Source organism: Pseudorca crassidens, chromosome 13 (assembly GCF_039906515.1).
Source record: "Pseudorca crassidens isolate mPseCra1 chromosome 13, mPseCra1.hap1, whole genome shotgun sequence".
Taxonomy (NCBI): Eukaryota; Metazoa; Chordata; class Mammalia; order Artiodactyla; family Delphinidae; genus Pseudorca; species Pseudorca crassidens.
Window position 1 is genome coordinate 6,633,920 of NC_090308.1, and position 13,498 is coordinate 6,647,417.

The window sequence follows — 13,498 nt, forward strand, 5'->3', positions numbered from 1 at the left end:
TGAAGGAAGATGATGTTTGCAGCCTTGAAAAGTAGTATCGAAGGCTTAGCTCAAATCCAGCTACCTGCTGCACACCTCTTAACACTGCAGCGTCGTTGACCTCTGGCTCGCTGGTGCTTTTCCTGTTTGCCTTCCCTGTGTGTCCCTGTTCCTTCATAGTCATTCATTCATCCAGTCAAACAGCTAGGGAGTCATTCAGAACACATGCATTACTAACACCAGCCACAGGCCAGGCACTGGGGATGCCAGAAGACAGCCCTTGTGTTAATGGAGGAAAGTCCTCGAGCAGGACACCCTTTCTAAAAAACGCCAAATAGGGGCTTTCCTGGTGGCGCAGTGATTGAGAGTCCGCCTGCCAATGCAGGGGACACGGGTTCGTGCCCCGGTCCGGGAAGATCCCACATGCCGCGGAGTGGCTGGGCCCGTGAGCCATGGCCGCTGAGCCTGCGCGTCCAGAGCCTGTGCTTCGCAACGGGAGAGGCCACAATAGTGAGAAGCCTGCGTACCGCAAAAAAAAAAAAAAACACCAGATAGCAGTTGAGGCTTTGTGGTCTGTACAGTCTCTGTCACAGCTACCCTTCTCTGCCTTTATAGAGCAAAAGCAGCCATAGATGATATGTAAAAATGGCTGTGTTCTAATTAAACTTTATTTACAAAAGCAGATAGTGGGGGCAGATTTGGCCCCCAGCTGGGGTTTGCTGACCTCTGGTTTAGTGAGAAGGTAGACAATTAAACAAATAACTGTCTACTCTGGGGTAGGGGCTGTGAGAGAGGCTCGGTGAGGCATGTGGGAGCAGGGAGCATCACCGAGGTACCTGCCGCTCTGTCTCTTGCTGACTCCAAGCTCCAGCTAACTTACTAGAAAAAAAACAAGGAAAAAAGCGCTTTAAAATTAAGCTGCTAGTTGTTGAAAGCTATATGAGATATTTTGTTGCTTTTTTTTAAAAAAAAAATACCCAGATAACTTTTCTGATTTTCCTTCAGTATTCTGGCTCAGGGCCTTTCTCCCAACACGTCTTCCAGGAAGTGAATCCCAGAAATCCCCAGATTTTAGCCTTGCCAGCAGCATGTGTGTGTTCCTTCATTCACGAGGTGTAAAGCTGGAATTCTAAGTGTCTTTTGTACATTGTTTCAAGTAAGGTTTAAGTTCCACAAGTCTACAAGAAGGAAGAAATATGATCATATAGGCTGAAGATTCTAACATCTCAGTATCCGAAAGGTCTCCAGGGATTGCCTGAGCGAACCTGCCACTCCACAGATCCCCATTTGCAAAACTGGGCTCCCCGGCCAGCTTGTGATGCAGCCATTCACAACCTCCCAGGGTTCTCTCCGACCTCCCCGACCTCTGATATCTTGGGATCCCCCTTTGCAGGATTCCTTATCTAGGTTTTATATGTGAATCTGTTTGGAAGTGTATGGCTATATCATGCTGATTTTTATTATTTTTAGGGAAACACTTTATCATGCTATACATTGCTTTCCTTTACACAAAACACATTGTTTTGTGTAAAACAAAACAACTCAATTAGGAGAATAATTTTATCTACTATGCACCACAAATTCTTAAATTATTAATATTTTAATGCCGAATCCATCTAATGGTACCTCAGAAATTTCACAGTACCTCCTCATTGTTAAACATTTTCATGGTAGAACTGTTTTAAGATGTCTACAATCTTTTATTAGATGGGTTCTTCATTTTAAACTATTCTACTTCAGAGGACCTGGTTCATAATGTTTCTCTGATAAAAAGAATGAAAGACCCAGCATTCTACTAACATTCATTCATTCACTCATTTTAAGAATGAATGGAATATTACTCAGCCATTAAAAAGAGTGAAATAATGCCATTTGCAGCAACATAGATGGACCTGGAGATGATCATACTAAGTGAACTAAGTCAGGCAGAGAAAGGCAAATATCATATGATATCGCTTATATGCAGAATCTAAAAAAAAAAAAGGATACAAATGAACTTATTTACAAAACAGAAACAGACTCACAGACTTAGAAAACAAACTTATGGTTACAAAAGGGGGAAGGTGGGGGGGTAGGGATAAATTGGGAGTTTGGGATTAACATCTACACGCTGCTATATATAAAATAGATAATCAACAAGTACCTACTGTATAATACAGGGAACTCTGCTCAGTATTCTGTAATAACCTAAATGGGAAAAGAATTTGAAAAAGAATAGATACATGTATATGTATAACTGAATCACTTTGCTGTACACTTGAAACTAACACAGCATTGTTAATCAACTATGCTCCAATATAGAATAAAAATTAAAAAAAAAAGAGAGAGAATGAATGAAAGACCAGTGAGAAATCCTCTGAGAAAGGTTTTTGTGAACTAGTTGCAAAAAAAAAACAAAAACGTATCTTTTTAAACCACTCTGTGTCAGTAATAATTTCTTATGTTAAATACCTCCTAATATAGCCACTGGACTGATTCTTAGCACATTAATATTTCCTGTCATGAGATTTGGGGATACACTAGAATAATTTATTTCACAGTGGGGTTCTTATCTAAACAAGATCTGTCCTCACATCTTTCTCAATTTAGCAGAACGCTACTGCAGCTCCTAGCTACTCCTAGCTGTTTTCCACAAAAGAAAAAACAGAAACAAGATATGTGCATGAGTTGGTATGTGTTACAGATGGCATCTCCAGTGGCTACATAGTTGTGCCACACAACAGCTCTATGCAAACAATGTGACCCCGAAAGTATTTTATGTTGAATCTGGTTTCAGCTTTCTTTAACTATACACGCTGACAGTCGGAATAGAGTGTGCTCTGAGATTATAACTCAGAAGCACTTAACCCATAAATATAATTTTGAGAATTGAAATTAATTCTATTAGTTGGGGGATAGGAAAGAAATATGATAATTTTTCATGAGATACATTTTCGTCCTATAGGCCAATACCCTTTGGAATTTGTAATTTCATTTTGTTACATGCAACAATTATTTTATTATAATTTACTTGCTATTTACAATTATTTATCAACGTCTGTTTTGCAGTATAAATGCCTTAAGAAAAGTTGGGGTGTTGCTGGGAAATCAAATCATTTTAATGAATTACTACAACAGAGGGTTGACCGCTTTGCTTTTAAAAAATTTAACTTATTGATACTTTTAAAGAAAGAAAAGGTGTTTATTTTTTCACTGTAATACATGTCAATATATTGAAATGTTTGCAATCTAAAACTTCTAGAAGTTAATAGTTTATATTTGGGTTCAACCTGTCAATAGTTATATTTAGAAATACAGTATACAAGCTTTACTAAAGTCAAATAGTATTCTCAAAGATGGACATCATCCGGAGGAAATTAACAATCCATGAATTCCCTCTTGTAACCATGGCTTCATATTTTTATTTTGCATAGCCTGCTTACTGTTAACGGTTCAAAACAATCTAACTCAGCTACACTTAAGGTAGTATATAAACCTAAAACATAGACTTATATTATGTGGCTTGTAGAAGCAGTATCTTTACTTTTTAGTTTCGTTTTTAATTTCTGGAGGAATTGAGAACTTTGATAGAGGCTGAGGGGGTGATATGAAATTATACAACATGGTTCCCTAACCTTAACCAATTTTATTCCATTTTAAGTGTTTTTACATATTTTCTCACTGCCCTCTAGTTTCTTGGTCAGGCTACCTCATTCTTGCCTCTTAGGTCTTAGTTTATATTGTCCTTTTTTAGGAAACATTCTCTGCTTTTGGATTAAGTTGCTTCTCATTAGTCGCGCAAAGTGCCCCAGACTTATTTATCTCACCAGCAAATAGAATTCCTTGAGGAGGAGAGCTATATCTCCCCGTCCCCATGTGGAGCAAAAGAACTGGCACACAGGAGCTTCCCAATTACTATGTGTTGAATTTGAGTAGGGGGACCTGACATGGGCTCATAAAAGTTATACAGAAGAACAGGAATGATATGCAGCAAAATACTAAATGGAATACAAAATGACGCTTTATAAACAGAAGGCTTACAGGAAATTAGGAAGTGAGTGGGAGAATCCACGTTAGCTAGAGTCTTTTATTGATAAAAGCTTCCTAAAAGAGGTTGGATTGGAGCTGAACCCTGACAATTTTTTTTTTTTTTGAAAATGAAGACAAACAGAAGAATCTTACACATAGAGATAAGAGTGTAAAGAAAAAGGTGGTCCAGAAGCTGCAAAGAGACTGACCTGAGAGAAACAGAAAGATTTGTGATTGACAGTATGGGAGATACATATTGTGCAGTGAATCTAACCTACAGAGGACTCTGAAAGACAACAGGAAAATCTGGGGTCTTAATACATTGGCATTGGGTAATTAATTCGTAATTTTGGCCAGGACCTGCCATGATGAAAGCTACTTCAGAATAATACTGCTATAAAATATTTACTGTATCATTTTATATATTTTATTCAAAGCCTTTGTCAACAAGGGAAGCCATTTAGTTTGTTCAGTGTCTTGTCTCTACAGGGACTGAATGCTCTGAGGCGTAAGCCTTCTTGGAAGCCGTTCCACTGACCCCAGAGACAAGTTAGGTGGTCTCTAAACTCATCCCTATGGTAGCACTTACTACACTGAGACAATTACTTTTTTGTCTTCAATCCTATAGGACCCTGAGGGGAAGCACCACGCCTTGTTCAGTTTTACGTGACATCATCAGGACAGTGCCTGGCATGTAGTGGTTGTTCTAAAGTATTGGCAGGATGGATGAATGAAAGTGATTCAAAAATGTAAACATAAAGGGTCTTCATCCTGGGTATGTTGTGTACGCTGAAATGCTGGGACCTCTGCAATTATGCTTACAGAGCTGGAGCCAGCTCATGTGTGTGTGTGTGTGTGTGTGTGTGTGTGCGCGCGTGTGCGCGCGTGTGTGTGTGTGCGCGTGTGCAGCAAAGCGGACCAGATAAAGCCACGAGGACATGAGCAGACGAGGCGAGGAGAAATTGGAAGAGGCAGTTCATGAGCTTGTTCGGGATCTGCCAGGGCCTTAATAGGATTCTGATTCCAAGGTGACTAATGGGCAGACGAACTTACGTCAGGATTTTAACTTGGCTGCTGGGAGGAATTTTTGAAGGTCATTCAACTGTTGAAGCTTATTTTAATTTCTAAAGGTTGGGTCTATCAATTAGTATCTTGGATCAGGGGCCTCTCCAGTGACGGGGACTGCTCACTTGGCTAACTCAAATAATGAACTCACATGACACGTGTGGGCGAAAATGTTACCTCTGGCTTGTCCGCAGGCAGGCGCCTGCTTGGATACTTCTTTGTAGGTAGTGCATTTGGGCAATTAGTAGGTAACGGGGCTAAATATAGATGAAATGAAAATGCATTTGTTTTCTGAGATTTCAGTCATTTATTTACTTATTGTTTATAAGCTATCTCTAACTAAAAGGGATTTAAAGTGACAGTTGTTAAGAAGACAAATTCAAGTTATTTAATGGTGCAGCTCTCTCCCTCTAATTATTTTTATCTAATTAAATGCTTTATTAAATTCCCAGGAGTCATAGTTGTTCATGCACAGGGAGTTTGAAGAGAGCTTTGAAAGATTGCTAACTGGGGCATAACATCTGTGTTACTGCAGCACAAACTAAATTCTGTAAAAACAACATGTGAGGTTTCAAGGGTCAAGAGTTAGCTAAATTTAAGAGCTAACTTTTTCCCTCCAGTGAGGAAATTGTATTTTTTATCTCCGCAGTGATTTTGTACTTAACATTTCCATTCTAATTGTCATTGCTTTTCACTGTATTTCAGATTCTGCTACCCCTAAATATAATATTTATATTTAATTTTGCTTTTCACTGGGGAAAATGAAGAAACAAGCTGTACTACATAACTCAACTTCCCTCTTCCATGCCCTGTACTTTTGCAACTTTGTGTCTTCTCTTGACCTGGAATGTTTTCTCACCTCCATGTACTGGAATCTTGATGCTCCTTCAAATGCCACTACTTTTATGAATTCTTTTCTGATCTGCTATCTTAACATGATCTCTTCCTCCTCTGAGCCTGTGTCAGTTATATATTGCTGCATAAAAAAAAATATCCCAAAGCCAAGTGTCTTAAGACAACAGTCAGTGTTATCTTGCACAATTTCAGTGGGCCAGGAATTTGGGAGCAGCTTATCTGGATAGTTTTTGCTTATGGTATGTCATGAAGTTATAGTCAAGATTCAGCCAGGTCTGTAGTCACCTGAGGACTTGTCTTGGGCTGGAGGAACTGCCTCAGAGATGATTAACTTGGGTGGCTGCCATGTCAGTGCTGGCTGTTGGCAAGAGGCCTCAGTTCCTTGCCCTGTTGACTTCTCCATAGACATCTTGAGTGTCCTCACAACATGGCCGTTCACTTTCTTCAGAGCAAGTAACCCAGGAAAGAGCACAGACAGAAGCTGTAGTGTCTTTTCTGGTATAGTCCTGGAAGTCGCATATTGGTACTTCTGCATTTTCCCCACGGATTAAGCAGGTCACCTCACATAATGTGGAAGGAAACTGCACAAAAGTATGAATACCAGGGGGTGGGGATCATTGGAGAGCATCTTGGAGGCTGCTTACCATTTCCTACATCTCTAACATAACTTAAAATATCCAGCTCTGTATTACAATTATGTGTGTCCCTTTCCTACCCACGCTATTAGTTTTTATTTTCTTTAGAGTTTAGACTTGCTTCCTTAGCTTTACATATCTTGAAATTTTTGGCACATTGTGTTCAGTATGTGTCACATTCAGTTGAGAATTTGGAACCACAGCCCCTCTCTTAATGGGTATAAATGAAAATGTACGTGTGGGAAAGAATCAGACAGAGACAGAGAAATAGATAGACTTTGGCAGAGAGAGGGCGTGTAAAGAAGAGCAAATTGTGTGTGTGTGTGTGAGAGAGAGAGAGAACAGATGAGGTAGAGAGCAAACTGCACATTTTATCAGACAAATATGAAAAAAATTGATACTATTTTGTAGGTACTAGAGAACTAATTTTACAAGAGTTTAAATGTTTGAACTACTGCAGAACAATATTCTACTTTGTGTCACGTGTGTGAATGGCTCGCCATATATTTTACTAAGACTCCTTCAATTATGCCTAATACTTTGTGAATAAAGGGTCTTTGGATCACTCCTTTAATAAAAGCAGGGAAATCATTGCTTACACATAACTCTAATGTCAAGTACAGCATTTATAATTCCTTTTACATATGGCTGAGAACTTTATTTAACCTTTGATTAACTGCTCTATAACCTGGCTCACTGGGGTAAAATCATTTTCTAGAATGGTCAATTAACATTTATGTACGGTTGGAGCAAAGGGCACAGAGGAATGTCAGAAGGAAAAAAAGACCCACATGATATATGGCAGGTCCTGGCAGGTCCTCCTCAGAAATGTCACTCTTATCAATCTTCTCATTTCCATTCCTAGAACCACCAGCACACCATGGTCTAATTCCTAAGTAACTCATGTCTGAATTATTAAAATGACCTCCAAAGACTTTTCACAACTTCTAATTTCTTTCCCTCCAAGCTTTCCTTGGAATTAAACTTACTAAAAAATCACTCCCTTCCCATGCTTAGATGTCTTCAGCAAATTCCACGATCTAGAGGTTATCTACTAGGTTTGTCTCCTAGAATCCCTATGCCACTGTCCCTGCCCAGTATCTGCTCTGTGTCCAACTTTGTCATCTCTCCTCTCACTCTTTTCCTGATACATTCTCTCAATCAGCCCAACTGGTTACTTTTTTGTTCCAAGAATTCTTTTCTATGTCTGGGTTTCCTCCCTTGCTCAGGAGCCATGTTTCTCTCCAGTGGCCCGATGTCACTATTCCCATCCTTTTAAATTCAGCTCAGGTTCCCTAATGGTACCATCCTGAGTCTTACTTCCCTCCTCTCCTAGCTTCTGTGACAACAGAGTTTAGTGACTGCATATGTTTCCTTGTAATACTTGTTCCACACGCATTTTGTGTCACCCAGCTATGCCTTCGGATTGTGTATGTGTTTCCCAATGCTTAAAACAATTCTGACTATAAAGTGTTTAGTCATTCACTCAGTGCCACATTCCACACGTATTTATTAAGTGCCTTCTTTAGCCAAGTAGATGCTCAATAATTAATTGAGTGAAAAATGTACAAATGGGGAGCAGAAAAATTATAAAGTAAAAACATTCCATTCATTTATCCACTGGTACAATCAGTAACTATTGATAGTGTAATTACCATTGGCTCAGTGCTGTATATGGTGATGCTTGGGTCATGAAAGGGTTAAACAAGAATGGCCTCTGTTGTTTCATGACTTTTCATTTAATGTTGACAGTATTCACCTTGAATAAAAGTGAAGAGGTAATATCTGAAACACATTGAGAATAGACCTTACGGATAAAAGGTAAAGAGAAAGGAAAGAATTAATAAAGAATGGGGCTCCAGAGAAAGTCCCTTGGAGGTCTTCACACTTGAACTGGACCTTGAAATTTGGAGTTTTGATTTCAATATAAATATATCTGAATATATTGTACTATAGGAATGCATGATAAGGAGCATGGGTCTAGGAGTAAAGGAGCTAGAAGTATGCTAAGATAGGTTAGGACCATGCCCACAGAGAGGGTGGAGGTGGAGAAAGGAACATGATGAATAGTAGAGTCAGGGGTGTTGACTTTAGGGGAGTGAAATGGAAAAAAAATGTGTGAAGTTCCTAGCAAGGTCCCTAACCCAAAGTAGGTGCTCTTAAATACCAGTATTTCCCCCTTTCCTGTTTCATCTAGCTCCTGAGAAATTAATTATGTAGTCCCTCCAGCCATGATATGAATTTTACTCATTTCATTTTCTCAGATGATTAATAACCTTTCTGTGGGTGTCATGTTTATCACTCACCTAACTTTTTCATAAATGCTAAGAATATTCTTAAGAGATGAGCAGTCTTACCTCATAACTATATCAAGAAGTCTAACTGATAATTCTGTCTGAAATATGTGCATATACTACCTCTGTCTCTGTCATTATCTATTATCTATCAACATATACATGTATCTGTTCTATCTCTATATAGCTACATATAAAAATATGCATATGCATGCATATATACATATGTGCATATGTACATGTGCACACATATATGCATCTATACATATATGCACACATATGTATGTGTATATATATATATATAAAATATATATCCTAAAGGGTCTCAAATCCTGGTCACCATGCATTTCTTAAGCCATAACTGCTGCCCTTGTCCATTTGCCATTAAAAGTGCATAGGAGTATCAGGAGATGTCCCATGGAACCACCTAGATGCCATGTGAAATTTCCCCGCCCCCATGTGTAACAGCAGCTCTTGCCCTTCCTGATGATTAGGGTCAATTATCCCTGCCAGGATGGTCAATTTTCCTTCCTGCCTGTATTCCAGTTTAAGGAGGCTGAAGGGAACCGGTACCACTGGAGCTGAATTTTCCACGGGATGTTTCCTGTGTCCCCAGGAGCATGTGCTTCACTCTGTGGGAACCACAGCCTCTGAGGGTCCTAGGAGCCTGTGATTACCTTGTACTTCATTCTTAGCAGGGGAGGGGCAAGGTGACTACTGTGTCCTTTATTTTGTCAGGTGTGTCCCTCCATGCCCCCAATATTAGACCTCTAAAAACCTTCTCTAATGTAGGTGACCCCTGAATCTGCATAGAGTTTATCTCCCACCATGGCCTCCAGTATATTTACCATTTCTTGCTAATCTGTTCCAAATAGCAGGATGTAATCAATAAACCAGAGAAACTGATGTTCTTTGAATTGTCTAGATAGCGTAAGTTCTTTTTGACCAGATTTTAACTGAAGGGCGAAACTATAAATGTGTACTGTTGTCCACACATGAAAGAGCTCTTTCTATTCTTCTATTAATAGGGCTGGAAAAGAACACATTTGCTACATCAGTGGCTCCATGCCATGCATCTTAACATCTCTCTGGGACACTGGGGCAGAGTCCACAGTCCATACTGACTGCTTTGGCTTTTATATAAGTTTTCTTTTTATATTTTCTACAGGGTAATTGCCAAGCTTTCTTTTTAACCTTGTTATATATAGGAACATTTTTATAAATGTTCTCATAGTTTCTCCAGTGTTTCTGTGTGTTGATAACAGATCAAGAGTCCATAAAGTTTGAGTCGACCATGTTGCTAAAATCAGAATGAAGAACATTTTTCATAGAACTTAGCTCTGAAAGAAGGAGGCAAGATATAGCAGCTCTATAGGGTCACACAGAGGGAATGAGGTGTGTATGCGCTTGTGTGCGTGTGTGCCTGACTCTCCTGTTAGATATAGGAAAGCGTTATATTTTATCATCTTCAAGGGGGAAGTTGTTAGAAGGGAAGAGGCTGAAAGTTCAGAACACAGTCATCACCTAATTGAAAGAGGCCCTGGGAATGGAAATGGCCCTGAAGGGACATCAGTAGGCTCAGAGATGGGAAATGAAAACACATAAAAACCTCAGGGCTGCTTAGATGAAATTGACCACCATCCTGTAGATCCAAGACATTAAAATACCAAGGTTTTTTTTCATTTTGTTTTGTGTTATATATTGTTTTGAAATAAGAGGGAAAACAGAATTTTGAAAATCTTGTAATTGTTAAAGAGTTATCTTCTAATATTAATGTTAATATCATTTTTTTTTAGGGAAAGGGCTTGTGAAGAGCTCTTATATCTGTTAAGAATTGGGTATGAAATGAAAAATACTTTGTATCTTGTTATCATTACATAGAAAATAGGTTTATATAAGTGAAATCTAATGACTTTCTTACTATTAAAATTGCCTTGGGGCTGATCTCAAGTTAATATATTCATTTTGTCTCCTTTTTGTCATAAAATCATGTGGTTCATTTACTAGCAAAAACGTAGTTATTCAGGAGATATTTTTTTCTACAAAGTGTTTTAAGGAAGTTCAAAATTGTTAGGACTTGTGTGTATTGATTTGTTAGTAATCCCCTAACTTTGAATATTTGGGTGGATGGGGGTAGCACAATAGACAAAATCTTGTAGTAGGATCTCTGCTAGATAATCTTTTATTTCTAAATTCTACTTTTCCATTTGCTAATGAAATGTGAATGACTGTTTAACACATTTACTTTGTTTGATGCAGTAGTAATTTTTCTTTCCACTTTGGGGAAGTTCAGATTCTATATATTATTATAACTAAATTCAAGGAACATTTATTTAAAAACTTACAATGTCTGGTGCTATGAGAATATCAATGTAAAGAAGACAGTGTCTATTTTCAATACTACAATGTAATAATGGATCAATCAAAATATATGTAAGTGGATGGAATGATGAGTAGGTTAATCAGGAATTATAAGTCAAGGAAGGCTTCTAGGAAGAGCTTGTATCTGAGCTTGGGTTTAAATAGCTGATTGGTAACTATGGTCATGTAAATAATATAAAATTAAGAAAATCAATCTTCTCTATAGCTCACAAGGTGTTTCCAATTTTTAAGATGTAGCATTGATATATATGAGTTCAGTGCTTAGCAGCGCAGGTCTTTACATAGAGCATGCCCTAAGCAACCCTATGACATTACAGAAAGTGTTCTAAACCACACGTTGCCTGCCAGCCTTAGAAGGACTAGAGGAAATGTCTTTCTTTACCTCCACCAGAAGCCCGGTCCTGGTTTTCCAGTGCAACTACCGCCACGTGATTTGCTTAGACTGTTTCCACCTCTACTGTGTGACGAGACTCAATGATCGGCAGTTTGTCCACGACCCTCAGCTTGGTTACTCTCTACCTTGTGTGGGTAAGTCTAGCACTTTTCCCTCCATTTCTAATTCTGATTAAGAACAGAAAGAGGAAAATTACTGAAATAAAGCTATCTTAGATATACCCAGTCCCTACTGAGGGGCTGAAAATTCAGACATCTGGTTGAACATCGCTAGGCAAGAAAATTAAAGCAAGATTAGTTTATGCAAGCAGGGGGCATTTATTTCTAGAGCCATCACTTCCTTTTTTAATTTTTATTTTATGTTGGAGTATAGTTGATTAAAAACGTGTTAGTTTCAGGTGTACACCACAGTGATTCAGTTATATATACATGTACCTATTATTTTTCAAATTCTTTCCACATTTAGGTTATTACAGAATATTGAGCAGAGTTCCCTGTGCTTGTAGGTCCTCGTGCTCGTTCCCTTAGCAGAGTAGGTGCTTGTTGGTTATCTATTTTAAATATAGCAGTGTTTAAATGTCAATCCCACACTCCCAATTTATCACTTTCTTTTAATGGCGAAGTCCATATCTAACCACAAGTGATGGATACTCTCACAATGGAACCCACGGCTTGAATCCACTCGTTCACTTTTCTGACCGTGGGGTTTGCATGAAGCTGTAAACGGGAGACTCACTGGTAAATAAGATTTGAATGTACTTGGTGGTTGTATTTCTACTTGGGCATAGGCCAAAGGATATTTTGATGCTCACAAACTAGAATGAATTATTCTGCTAGTGTGGCATGGGTACGATGTGAAGTACGTATCTATCTTGCGCAGCCCTGTTCGAGATTGTTCTTCCTCACTTTGTGGTAAATGCAGCTATTTAACCCTCACACTTCCCCAGATCCATACAAAACAGCCCTTTCCCCAGAATTCATTATTTAATGTCTCCAGAGCCTGGGAAACAAACCCTTCATTAGTGTTTGAATAGTGACGTTATGAGAAAAAAAACCTGAGATCAGTCTTCTGGGACTATTAACTATATATCGAAAAGTAGAGTCTGTGTGTAGAATTAGGGAACTATTTTTCCAATAACACTGGCCCCGCAGAAGCCAGAAAAGAGCAGTATAAAGCACTTATTTCTATTGCTGTATGACTCACATACTAAATGTCTTGCTAACAAAATGTCCATATAAGTTCACCATTTCTGTATAGAAGTCTGATACCTCTTACCCCCAAAACATATGTAATAAGATGTTCTTTTTTCCAAACCTAGTCTTTCATACCTTTCTCAACCACCTTAAGCTAAATGCCTTCAAAGCTCAATTTTAGACATATGTATTCTTCAAGGTGTGACTAGTCAACAGTGAACCAACTTTTTCCATTTGCATAATTTTTATGATGAACAATTAAAACTGGTTCAAAACACCTTTCATATACAAACTCTGCTTCCTTTGTGTGAGCTCCTCATTTGTCCAGAAATTTTGTTATGCTTTGAAAGAGTGGGCTGCTGAATTTTATTTCCCTGAGAGTAAAAAATAAACAATGATTAGAGCCGTTACTGAGTACTTACCGTATATAAGGTACCACTGGGATGCTTACATACGTACATCCATTTAATACCCACAAAGCCCTGTCGGAATGGATGTTGTCGTTCTGCCCATTTTATGGATGAAGTGTTTGAGGCTCACAGAATTTAATTAAACTGCACATGGTATTACAGCTGGTGAGTAACAGAGCTGGTATTCAGAGCTAGCTAGTGGTGGCTCTAGAACTTGGACTCTTAATCACTATATGAGTAGATTAGCCTGTAAACAAAAAAGTACTATGCCTCTAAAAGTGAT

General features: G+C 38.6%; 1 protein-coding gene across 17 annotated transcripts in view; it reads left to right on the plus strand.

Annotated features, from left to right (window-relative positions):
• Window positions 1-13,498, plus strand: part of LOC137204361 (E3 ubiquitin-protein ligase parkin) — a 1,432,750-nt gene that overhangs the window by 873,297 nt on the left and 545,955 nt on the right. For all 17 annotated transcript variants that reach the window (XR_010933571.1, XR_010933572.1, XR_010933575.1 and 14 more), the window contains one exon: window positions 11,610-11,746. Coding sequence is in view for 12 of the 17 variants with exons in the window: in XM_067701593.1 (XP_067557694.1) it covers window positions 11,610-11,746 (137 nt within the window). In the remaining 5 variants the exon portion in view is untranslated. The remainder of the gene's footprint in view (window positions 1-11,609; window positions 11,747-13,498) is intronic.